Source organism: Bufo bufo, chromosome 4, assembly GCF_905171765.1.
Source record: "Bufo bufo chromosome 4, aBufBuf1.1, whole genome shotgun sequence".
NCBI classification, from domain to species: domain Eukaryota; kingdom Metazoa; phylum Chordata; class Amphibia; order Anura; family Bufonidae; genus Bufo; species Bufo bufo.
The window spans coordinates 540,859,140-540,872,386 of NC_053392.1; the positions used below are offsets into that span (position 1 = coordinate 540,859,140).

At 46.9% G+C, this 13,247-nt stretch overlaps 1 protein-coding gene across 1 annotated transcript in view; it reads right to left on the minus strand.

Moving 5' to 3' along the window:
• Window positions 1–13,247, minus strand: part of TASP1 (taspase 1) — a 235,101-nt gene that overhangs the window by 209,605 nt on the left and 12,249 nt on the right. Inside the window, exons 2-3 of the mRNA XM_040429971.1 lie at window positions 12,342–12,403; window positions 1,244–1,417 (exon numbers count right to left, since the gene is read on the minus strand). Of these exons, the coding sequence (XP_040285905.1) occupies window positions 1,244–1,388 (145 nt within the window). The 5' untranslated portion in view covers window positions 1,389–1,417; window positions 12,342–12,403. The remainder of the gene's footprint in view (window positions 1–1,243; window positions 1,418–12,341; window positions 12,404–13,247) is intronic.

A 13,247-nucleotide genomic window follows, 5' to 3' on the forward strand; every position in this document is an offset into this window, starting at 1 on the left:
GTTGTATTATATCGAAAATTAAGAAACCGGATCCAGCACTAAAACCAATGTAAGTCAATGGGTGCCAGATCCGTTTTTGGGTTTGTGTTCGAAAAAAACAGATCCGGCACCAATGACTTCTCTACGTTTCCCATGCTGCACACAAAGGAGCTGCTTGCCGCGGTTTTTTGTCTGGTCACTGAACGCAACAAACCGGAATGGAATGTGTTCTGATGCACTCCGTTCCGGTTGGTTCAGTTCTGTCCCCATTGACAAAACTGGGGACAAAATTGAAGCATTTTCCTCCAGTTTTGAGAAAATTACGGTTTCTTCAATTTCGATATAAAACGACCGGATCCGTTCTTAAACGGATGCAGCCAGATATATTATTCGAATGGATGCGTTTTGCTGTGGTTTTGAGATCGCCCCCCCCCCCTCCAGATTGTAGGCAATGCAGTACTGCAATACAGAGGAAGATAGAAACTGTATTCACATATATAGTATGTCATTGATGACATCACAAGAAAAAGATTGGTTTCCAAGAGGACTCCCTCATCACGTTTAACATACAAATAATTGCCCTAGCATGATGTCATCAGAACCTCTCACTTCAGCACATGGCATTTATCATATAGAGAAATTTAGTCCTAATAATGTATTGTGATTGTCCATATTGCTTCATTCATTGTTCCATCACATTATGCACTGCTAGCATCCAGGGGTTACAACCACCACTGCACCGCAGATAAGAGCTGTCCTGGACGGAAGATGCTGCGCATGCGTGCCTATTTGAGCTCCCACAGTCCCAGTCACCAAAGGCTGTTGCCTTTTCCTATAATGTACAAGCACGACCACCACTGCTGGATTACAGGGTGGTCATAACCCCTGGATACAAGCAGTGTATAAAGTGATGGAAAAATAATCAAGCCAGCAAAGGAGGCAATATGGACAATCACAAAACATTAGTAAGTGCCATGAATCATGGCATTTGCTGAAGTGAAACAACCCCTTCAAAAGCAAAGAATAGTCTGAATTGACTGCTGGTGAAGCCAGTATGGGTGAACCTAGTTCTATAGGACAACTCCTTCAAGGAGGAGTTTTGTAGGACTGTCGAAAGAGAGAAAGCTGTCAATCAGTGGCGGGTGGGCAGGGGAGGTTTGGGAGCTGCATCTCCCAAATACAGACCATTGAAATCAGAGTTTTTGCAGCATAAAGAGGGGGACGGGTTCCCTTTAATACCTGCTGAGCATATACTACTACTCACCTGCATGTACCAGCACAAACCCAGCTCGCTTTCCCTTCTGTACCTTACTGGAGTCTACTTCTTTGGTCGAGTCAGTCTCTTTTTTACTGGAAACCTGAGATGATTTAGAAGGCAATGGTTCTGATGTATTTACAGCCTTCTCCATAATGGTACCACAAGGTGATCATCGCTGTCCTGGTGAGAGATCCCAAAAACGAAAAATCAGATTATATTTATCAGTCGGGTTGTGTAGCCTGTTCTCCTGGGGATGGGGGGCACGGCTACCTTAAAAGCACCTGATCTCTGTAAAGAACTAAGATAATGAATTTTGCAGCTCACACAGTCACAGATGCGTACTGTAAGGGGGCGCTCTACAACGAGCCATTTTAGAGCAAGTGCCCATACACTGCTCCACTTTTGCAGATGGTTCTTCTGCATCCGTCCTTGTTACCAACAGTTATATAAAACATAGAACAAAAAAATACAACAAGGAAAGTTTAAATCATTGATGCCCTACGGTTATATGTCAATACTAGTTGATTGTGGGTATCTGATTTGAATCGGATTGGAGTTTTTGAAAGAAAAAGCTGAAGATCGGTGGGAGGTCCAAAAAGACAGACAGGTCCCCTATAATCTTTCCGTAGTGGCGCAACCTAGTGATATACCATACATTTACATTATAAGATGGAAATACCACTTTAAAGTGTGCTCCAATTACACAAGAAAGAAAGCATTGCAGTTCCGGGGAGAGCATAATATCTAAGTATGCCTTAGGCATCATATCACCCCGCTAGGTCTCCAGTCAGTGAGGCAGCACTGTAGGATGCACCAGGACTACACAGTGCAGGGTCTAGCACTGGATACGGAAGTCTATGACAGCGAGCATTACAGTTATAAGCAGCCGTCAGCATGGACTCTGCCTGGTGCAATGTACTATTTAGAGACAGAAACTACAATGTATTCATAAATTATTTAAGTGCCTGATAATTGTTTTCCAGTATAACTGGTGGTACGCTTTAACTCTTAAAGGCTAAGTACACCTTCGGAGGCAATTTTCTTTTTTATGATTGCATTTCACTGATTTTTGGCAAAAAATTTTTTTTTTTCAAGTGCCCTTTATTAAAAATATTAAGCCCTTCTGTCACAAAGGGTTAACTGTTTTTCTAACTGTGTGACTGGTACTTTCACTTTGGGCCATCTAATTACCCTTATCTCTAAACTACCAAGAGGTCATAAACATTATAGCTCAGTTCTTATCTTACTGATAAGAATGTGGCTTAAATAAGTGAGGGTTTATAAGGGCAGAGAGCAGAGATAAGGAGTCGGTCTGCTCCCCAGATGGTGGAAAAGACAGAAATTCCACCGGCTGCCACTTCAGCATGTCAGCTCTGTACAGAAAAAAAGGAAGCCGCTGCACGCATATTGCGGGCCGCAACACGGGCACGGTCGTGTGTATCAGCCCTTATGCGTATTGGCCTTGGCCAAAATGGGTAAAATTTAGACGTCCATTGAAGACAAAGCACAAAGAGAACGTTTCTGCTGCAGCAAGCTCCTTCCAGACAGATACAAAGCTGCCCATACTCACAAGTGTTATCTTTGTTGCAGAATTTCTTCAACTATTGATGTGAGAAAGTAATTTCTGTGACAAACACATGCTTTTCTGCAAATCCCATTCACATAAATGGGACACCCAAAGAAATTTCCGCAGCAAACTGGACGGGTGTGAATTCTCCTCCAACTTTACAAATTCTTAAAGGGTTTGTCCCATGAAAAGTATTCTGCAGTTTTCAAACCAGAACCTGGATCGGAATTCTTTTGTAATTGCATGTAATTAAGAGTTTGATATAGCCACTGAGTTATTCAATAAAATGTAGCAGAGCAGATGGAGTAACGAGGGATGACATCACTGGACCCATACGAGATACAGGCCTAGTTCCTTTTTTTAGAAAGAGATTATCATGTACTATAAGATGTCTGATATTCATTTGTACATTAAAGGGATTCTGTTATGAGATTTTACCCCTAACCTAAACATATGCTCATGTCCGGAGTAATAATAAGAATCCTAAGCTGGCCTTATTAAACTTCACTGTGGCTCTATTTGCCCAAAAAACAGGTTTTTATAACCTGTCACTCACGGGAGGACCGTTAATACAGGGTGCCCGGCTGCACCCCTTGCCGTCCGGTGCCCAGCGCCGCCTTCTACAGCTCAGCGCCACCTCCGCAATCCAACCGTCCCTCTGCCAGATCCCGCGCCTGCGCACTAGACTCAGCCTGATGCGCCGCGGACTCCTTTGCTCAACGAAGCCGCTGCTAGTTCGCATGCGCCGGCCTGATGCGCATGAGCACTTCACTCAGCCTAGTGCGCAGGCACGGGATCTGGCAGATGGACGGGTAGGATTGCGGAGGCGGCGCTGAGCTAGGGAAGGAGGCGCTGGGCACCGGACGGCGAGGGGTGCGGCCGGGCATCCTGTATTAACGAACCTCCCCTTGGTCACCTTAAGTGAGTGATTGACAGGTTATAAAAACCTGTTTTTTGGGTAAATAGAGCCACAGTGAAGTTTAATAAGGCCAGCTTAGGATTCTTCTTATTACTCCGGACATGAGCATATGTTTAGGTTATTAGGGGTAAAATCTCATAATAGAATCCCTTTAATAATGGGATAATACCTTTGATGTAATCTACATGCACTGAAGCTCGCGCAAAAAATTTTTGAAAAATTTCGGATCAATGAAGACGAGTATATCAGGTTTGTTTCTGTTTTATCATAGTGTCCCTTTATCAAGAACTGCCAGTATATCTATGCACTTTTTTGATTGGTGGAGTCCTTTTTCAAGGCCAAAGCTGTACATTATTTCCCCATTTTTCTTAAGTAACCAATGTTCATATATACGACTGCAAAACCTATGAGAAGGAAGCAATTATTGCTGAAATATTCTGCGTCCTACCCGGTTATTTCATGAACAGATGCAGTTCTGATGTTTGGGTTTTGGATTGCTCCTCTTATTTTAGGCTTTCTTAGCAGAAGCGCTGGGTTGCACAGAAGCTTTCTTAACGTCACTTTCTCCAGTTCCTAACTGGATTGTTCCAAGACAAGTAGTTGGTGAGGCGATGACTGCGCCATGTTAATCCCCAGTTTTAAAGTAGGATTTTCCATTCCAGACATTTTTTTATTCTTAGGGATCTCAATACACTGTTTGGATGATGTTTTCTCACTGGCGCTAGAAGAACCTCAATGTGCATTTTGGTTCTGATACAGTTCTGCTTGCCAGTCTTTTTGGATACCTAGGTTACTGCCCTATATATTATAGGACAGCCAGTTCAAACAAAAGGAAACCTCTTTTTTACTGCCTAAGCACAAACTGCTTCATCTGTTTCCTTCAAGTCTTACTTAAGAGGTTTATAATTCCTTTATAGACTTTTCTCTTCATCGTACATGGTGGCACCGACTTAATCCTCAACCTAACAGATATTATATTACCGACCGAAAGTTTCACTACTTTTTTTTCGATTTCGTGTAGTAAATTGAAATGAGAAGTACAGATGGCACATACCTACACGTGACTACTCCAGTATGGGACATGACCGCCACGGTCAATGACTGGATGCATCACATATGGCAGAGCTCCAGAGACTGCAGACAGTGACTGGTAGGAAATAAGGGATGTGCAGCACTAGAGTCTCAGGAGAAGAAGGCCCTGGACTATAAATGGTCACATTAATTAACCCTTGCTGTAAATGCTGTAAAAAGGAAAATAAATGGCCAGAGATAAAGTTTCTTTTTTTTCATCTTGTATGGCAGAAAATGGAATAAAAAGTAATCATACAGTCGTATGTACCCTTAAAAAGCTATCAATAAAGATGGAATCTCATCACACAGAAAACAAGTCCTCACAAAGTAAAGGCTAATGCACACGAACGTATTTTCTTTCCGTGTCAGTGCCGTTTTTTTGCGGACCGTATGCGGAACCATTCACTTCAATGGGTCCGCAAAAACAACGGAAATGACTACGTTTGCATTCCGTTTCCGTATGTCTACTTGGCCGTTCCGCAAAAAAGTAGAGCATGTCCTATTATTGTCCGGAAATCGGGGTCCGTGGCTCCATTCAAGTCAATGGGTCCGCAAAAAATACAGAATACATAGTATGGAACACATCCATAGGTCATCCGTATTTTGCGGATCCGTGCCTACTTTGCCAATGTGTTTACTGTTTGCAAAAATTACAGTACATTACAGTAATAATAAACTTCCTGTTTCCGTTTGCGAGCCGCAAAAACGGATAGCATACGGAAACCATACGGATATGTTTTGTGGCATAACGGAACGGATGCGGCCACAAAACAGAAAAAAAAAAAAAAACTCAGATACACAACAATGGATCCGTTAAAAACGGACCGCAAGGGGGGCGTGGCCAACTGCCGGCATGAGAGCACGCATTTGAGAGAAGCTCCGATAACCCTCTGTAATCCTGCTCCATCCTGACAAACTGTCGACCACAGACACTGACTGGACGGTGTGCAGACGCAAGAGAAGACCCCGCATACCGACGATGGGGCCTAGCAAAGCTCAGAATGCGGCGGAGAGGTTAAGGGAATTTGCCAGGTCTGAGGCCCAGAATGGCGCCGCGATCGCCTCACCATCGCGCGCGGCGGTCACGAGGGGACAGGCCACTCAACAAGCTGAGGCGGATGAACCAACTGAACCCGAGTTTACCCTTAAGGCAGCTTATGACCAGCTATTAGTGGCGATTTCCTCGTGCCAGTCTTCGCTGACCGGGAAGCTGGAGGAGGTGAGAGTGGACGTCAGCTTACTCCGCCATGATATGCAGCAGCTGCGTGACCGGGTCAAAACCACTGAGGACCGCGTCTCGGCCCTAGAAGACCTGACAAGACCGATCGAGGGGAGAGTGCAAGACCTGGAGAGGGCGGTGGGTCAATGGCAGCAGAAATGCGACGACCTAGAAAACAGGTCGCGCCGCAATAATGTGAGAATTCTGGGCCTACCTGAAAAGGCTGAGGGAAGAGATCCGGCAGCGTTCCTGGAGGCCTGGTTCAAGGAGCAGTTTCCTGAAGCTCCGTTCACATCGGTCTATGCAGTGGAGAGGGCCCACAGTGTCCCTGCCAGGCCACCGCCACCAGGGGCTCCTCCGAGGCCACTTCTGGCGCGTCTCCTGAACTGGAGAGACCGCGACCTACTCCTCAGCCAAGCCAGACGCAAACAAGACATCAGGCACGACAACGTGAGGATCTCTCTCTTCCCGGCGGATCTTCAGAAGAGAAGGGCTACATTCGTGGCGGTCAAGCGCCGTCTCCGGGAGTTAAACCTGCAATATTCTATGGCCTACCCTGCTCGCCTCAGAGTGATAGACGGTGAGAAGACTGTCTTTTTCAACGATCCCAAAGAGGCTGAGGACTGGGTCTGGAGAGCGGCTGCTCGTCCGCCCCTGCGATGAGATGGTTCCCAGGGTCACAGCAAGTATTATCTGTTCCCCCCCATGTGAGAGGGGCGATATTAGAGCTTAATGACGTTTCTACGAATATTCCTGCTACAGTGACGTGTTATGCAGTTCATGACGTCCTGGACATTATATGTTAGCATCCCTCCTGGAGGGGGAGATTTATGATCACTTGACGGGACACTGTGTTATGGAGCTCTGCTCCATTAACTCAATGGTGGCAGTTTTCACGATTATGCGGTTATGAGGGTTGGAGCAGCACCTGTGTGGTATTACCAACTATTTACGCCATACAGGTCCCCGAGTTTAGGACCACTATGTTTGTTGGTCCTGTACCTGACACACTCAGGTCTTTCATGTTTACGTTATACGTTCTTTTATTGCACGCACATGTACACTCGTATCAAGCATGGCCAAATGTCTATCACCTTCCTATAGTAGGGTTGTTGTGTTGTCCTAAGCAGCTGCACAATATGTTGAGGAGCGGAGTGTTTGGGGGGTTACTTGTCCTGGATATAGCTACTACGCCTTTATGGCCTCCTTGAGGGTTATGTCGTGGAATGTCAGGGGACTGGGAGACCCAAAGAAGAGGATTGCTGTGTTCTCTCAGATACGGTCCTTTAGTCCCCACATTCTAGGACTCCAGGAGACTCATCTCACCCCGGAAACGGGACATAGGCTTAAAAAACCCTGGGCCCAGCATCTATTTAATGCCTATGGTAGCACACACTCTAGGGGAGTGGCGCTCTTGTTCCATAGAAGCTTGAGATGTGAGATTCACCACTCCATGATCGATCCAGGAGGTCAATACATTTTCTTATTTGCTTATGTCGACTGTGTCCCATATGTGATAGTTAACCTGTATAACTCACCTCCTGCCTCTGTCTCTCTATTGCAGTCAGTGGTGGGCTTTGTAACTCACTATCCCAATGCTCGATTACTATGTATGGGGGACTTTAATCAGGTCATGAGCGAGAACATGGATAGATTTAGAAGCAGGCCTGATAGCCTGGGGACGGGTAGCGACGACACGCCACTGGCTAGGATTTCTCAGGAGATGGGGTGGATAGACATGTGGAGGGTCAGAAATCCGAATCTCAAAGAATACTTCTGTTTCACACCCTCTCGGGGCGCCCTCTCTAGAATTGATTACCTATTCGGCAATCCCACAGCCTACACCGATTTGGTAAGCATCCGGTACGGACCGCAAGGCCCCTCCGATCATGCCCCGGTACTGGCTGAGTTGGATCCCTCTAACTCTCCCGGAATAGGCAGTAAGATGCGCATTCACCCTTTCTGGCTCACTCTATTCGGCCCATTGGACAGGATTCCTGATCAGCTAAAGATGTTCTTTGAAGTTCAGGATGTCTCACTGATCCCTTGCTACTTTGGGAGACCCTGAAGGCATACCTCAGAGGTTGCCTCAGGTCTTCCATTTCATATGTCAAGAGGGAAGCGCAGCGTAAAGAGGAAGAATTACTTGCGAGTTGTAAGGAAGCAGAGAGGATGTTTATTGAGTCCCCCACGGAAGAACATAGAGGGGTGTGGTTGACCAAAGGCAGACACTATACCATGCATTTGGAGGAGAAGAGCAAAAGGAAACTCTTTTTCCTTAAACAGCAGGCGTTCGAGGTGGGTAATCAGGTGGGGAAGTTGCTGGCCCATATAGCGCGGGCTAACACTATGGCTCCACCAGTACTCCGCCTTAGGGAGACCGATGGTCGCATAGTGGAGACGGTTCCTGATATATTAAATTGTCTGCACGCTTTCTATGCGGACCTATATAAGTCAGCGGCAAATTATACCGAGCAGGATCTGGAGGCGTACCTCACCGAGGTCACCTATCACCTATCTGGATAGGGGTATTATGGAAGAGGATATCACCTTGGAGGAAGTAGAGAGCCATTTCGGATCTTCCCTCTGGGAAGGCTCCGGGTCCTGAAGGCATCCCGGTGGAAGTGTATGCTAGGTACAAGGAGGTACTGGCGCCACGGCTGGTGAAGTTATATGAGGCGGTGCACTCCGGCGGATCGTTGCCAGATTCTATGTATGATGCCTGCATTGTTTTGATTTTGAAGCCTGGCAAGGATCCGTTGGACTGTGGATCTTATCGTCCAATTTCGTTACTGAACTTGGATTATAAAATCCTGACTAGGATATGAGCCAACAGACTCAATAAGGCGATAACCTCGGTGATTCACTCTGATCAATCAGGATTCATGCCGGGAAGATCCACTTCGGATAATATCAGGAGAACTCAGGTGGTTGCGCAAATAGGCTCTGCTGGGAAGGAAAGGTGGGCCTTGGCCTCTCTGGACACGGCCAAAGGTTTTGACTCCCTGGAGTGGCCCTTCTTGATAGCTGTGCTGAGGAGCTTTGGATTCAGCCCCAAGTTTGCCAAGTGGATCACTATACTCTATAATAACCCCTCTACAAGTATTCAGCTCAATGGCTCTCACTCGGAAAAGATCTCTCTGCATAGGGGCACCAGGCAGGGCTGCCCGCTTTCACCTCTTTTGTTTGCAATTGCGATAGAACACCTGGCAATCAGAATCAGGCAGGACCCAGTGTACGCAGGGGTATCAATGGGCTGTAGGGAGGAGAGAATAGGACTGTACGCGGATGACCTGATACTATTTATGTCTAGCCCGGAGGTGTCCCTGCCAAGGGCGATTGAGGTAGTCGCGCTGTTTGGACGTTATTCCGGTCTCCACATAAACTGGGGTAAATCTGCCATCATGCCTCTGTGGGATCACGACTGGGCGAATTACCATCATAACCTGCCGGTAGTGGATAGATTCAAGTATCTTGGGGTGATGATCACTAGGGCACCACAGCTCGCCTATGATCTGAATGTCGAGCCCCTGGAAACTCTTTTTAGGGATAAAATGAAAACTTGGGAGTCCCTCCCGTTGTCTGTTATGGGCAGGCTGAACCTGGTGAAAATGGTTCTGTTAGCTAAAGGTTTATATGTATTGTCTCACGCCTGTACACCGACTCCTCAGAGCTTCTTTAAACGCATACATTCCTTGGTCACTGCTTTTGTCTGGGGGAAGGCTAGAAGGAAGCTCTCGCTCCCGGTCCTTCAGAGGTCGAAGTTGCAAGGTGGCGCTGCCCTGCCTGATTTCTTCCTTTATTTTATCGCCGGTCAGCTTAGATTTCTGAGGAGCTGGGTTACTGAGACCTCAAGGCCCAATGCGGAATATTATCTGCATGAATATATGCAGGTCTAGACTTTATGGCCTGTGTTGGAAGGGATGGGACGCCTACAAAAAGCTACTCTCCCGCTGCACAAGCTAGCCCATCAGACATGGCAGGCTTCCAAGCTGAATGCATATAAAGATTTACCTTGCGATATCCCTATCGGGGATAACTGTATGTTTCCTCACCTGTTGGGATTAGAGGGGGCAGGGGAATGGAGAAGACATGGGATTCAAGCGCTGGGGGACTTATATGAGGATAGCAAGCTACTCGCATTCTCGCAAATCCGGGACAGGTTCCTAGTACCAAGCACCCTGTTTTATAGGTACCTTCAGCTGCGACATGCACTTCAGACCCAATTTAGAGGCGGTGGTAGAGGCATATCCAAGTATCCCATCATCGGCATACTGAGGTCTCAAGGCCCTAGGGGGATAGTGTCGGCCCTTTATACCCACCTGCTAGACTGCCGTATGCTGGTGACCCCGCTGGCTGTAGAGGATAGATGGAAGGGGCTTATTCCCTCCTTGACCAATGAGGAATGGGAGGAGGCTTTATTGGCACCTACTAGAGTATCTCCCTCTATTAACAATAGGATGACGCAGCTCTTCATTTTGCACTACAGCTATTTAACCCCTACCAGGCTTCACAAGATGGGCAGGATGGACAGCTCCAGGTGTCACAGGTGCAGTGTGGAGGGTGCAGACTTTTGGCACCTGATGTGGGACTGTTCATACATCCGGCAGTATTGGGTATCCGTACTGGAGACTCTCGGGGCCCTGGTGCCTCCAACACTGCAGCTGTGTCCCAAAATGTGCATCCTGGGTATAGTAGACGAAGAATCTTGGTCACACTATCATAAGATCTTCCTGGAAAGAACACTGTTTATGGCCAGAAAGGCAATCGCCCTGCGCTGGATGGGGGACATTCTCCCCTCTAGGGGTCAATGGCTTTCCCTAGTGAATGCTACGGTATCTATGGAGAATATGGTCTACAAGCATAGGGGATGCCCGCAGAAGTTTGATAGGGTATGGGGGGCTTGGTGCTCGTCCTCACTCACCATGCATGACTCGAGCCGGTACCTGGTGGCCGACGGTTCTTGATAGCCTCTCTATGGGCATGCAAAGGGGCTTGAGAGCCGGCGCTGGCTGACCAATCTTAGGTCCACAGTGTTGGCCTACACCCGTTATACACCCGCACGTTTTCTGCACTCCGATAATACCGTCTGAGTTGATATTCTGCATATTGTGCCCTGACGACCACAGTTGATCGAATATGTCTGTAATCTTCTTTGTGCACTGCATTTGCTTTTATGTATGGCCCCTGCGAGGGTCACTGTAATTTCTATGTGCCATGCTTGTCTTGTTACTTTGCAATAAAAATTTTTTTTTTAAAAAACGGACCGCAAAACGGTCGTGTGCATTAGCCCTAAATAAGTAATTTTAAAAAGTTGTGGCTCTCAGAAGGCAGGGACAGAAAAATAAAAAAACTGCATCGTGAAAGCCAACACTGACTGTGGTTTTGAGGGGTTAATCAGCAGGGCAGAGAAACCCTACATTGAGGTTCCAGTACACTCCATTAAATTAACCCATTTGTGACCTTGGCTGTTTTGGGTCTTCATGCGAAGAGGAAAATTTCCCATTTTGGAATGTTGCATTTTAGGGTGGGTACTGGCTTTCCTTAAAGGGGTTTTCCAAGTGTATATTTATTCTCTGGATAGGTCATCGGTATCTGATCGGTGGGGGTCCGACACCCGGGACCCCCCACCGATCAGCTGTTTTAGAGGGCAACAGTGCTCACAGTAGTGCCATGGCCTTCTCTCAGCTCATCATGCACAGCGCTGCACATTGTATTGCGACTGTGCTTGGTATCGCAGCTGCGCCTAGGCCATGTGACCAATGAGTGTGATGCCACATGACCTATGAAAAGCTGGTGAAGGACGCAGCGCTACTGTGAGCACTGCGGCCTTCTCAAACAGTTGATAGGCGGGGGTTTTGGGAGTCAGACCCCTACCTATCAGATACTGATAACCTGCCCAGAGGATAAAAAATACACTTGGAAAACCCCTTTAATGGTGTTTTTTGACCTCGCCATTTCCATGGAGATTTGGGACTAAGCACTCGCCCTAGGTGGCCAGGCTTACTGAAGCAGCTCAGTTTTTTTCCGTTACTCCCATTGTATTGAATGGCAGCTACACAAATACTTTCGCAGAACGAGCTAGGCTGCTTTGGTAACTGGAAGACCAGAAGCAGCAGGGACGGGATCACCGCACTCAGAGACGAGGTGTCAGAAAGGCTTTCCTACTCCACAGCCCTGCAGCAAGCATCCTGCGGTGTAAAGTGGCAGAAGGACTAGACACAAGTGGATGTAAAAGCTGAAGCAGAAATCCAAACTCAAAAAATATATTGTGGAAATACTACTGCACATGATTTCGCAGATGACATACGCCTTGCCCGATACTCACATGCTTCACTAGTTGTCCACGATTCCTCCATGTCACAAAAAAGGTTCATTCTTCAACTTTCACTGTAAAAAAAAAAAAAAAAAAAAGAAAATGAATGCTACCGACTCATAAGGAAGAGTTTCTAAGCACGTATATACACCCGACATCACAAACTAGATCTTAGAATGCAAAAGAGCCACAGTAAAAACGGAACCCAAGTAACAATTCCACCCTCAGTTTAACTTAGGCCTCCTGCAAATTGCGGGCCGCAACGCACGAACACCGACCGCGGGGCAGCCGCAGCGGATCCATTCACTTTAATGGGTCCATGATCCGACCGTTCGGCAAAAAGATAGGACATGTTCTATCTTTTTGCGGAACTGAATTACGGGACGAAATCCCACGGAAGCACTCCGTAGTGCTTCAGTTCCGAATCTCCAGATTGGCGGACCCATTGAATTGAACGGGTCCGCATCCGTGATGCGGAATGCCCACGGAACAGCACCCTTGTATTGCGGACCCGCAAATGCAGTCCGCAATACGGCCACGGGGCGCGCACGTTCGTGTGCAGGAGGCCTTATACTAATATATTAAGATTTTTATACCTACCACATTCTGATAATGGAACCTGACAATGACATAGATAAGTGCCGCTACATGGGCGCCCCTGCTCTTCCTGAAGAAACAATCTGACCTATTGGTTTTGCAGGACGTTGCTTTTGCGCCAATCCCTGATGGACATCCGAGTCCCTGACGCAGGAAACAGGACACAGATTTCAGCTGCCGCAAACCACTTTTTTTTATCTAAAAATATTTAATCTCAATCAATTATGGTCAGGGTACGTCCACAGACTTAGGCCTCTTTCACACAAGCAAGCCTTCCACCCGGATGAGATGCGTTTTGTAAACAGATAGACGAACGTTTTT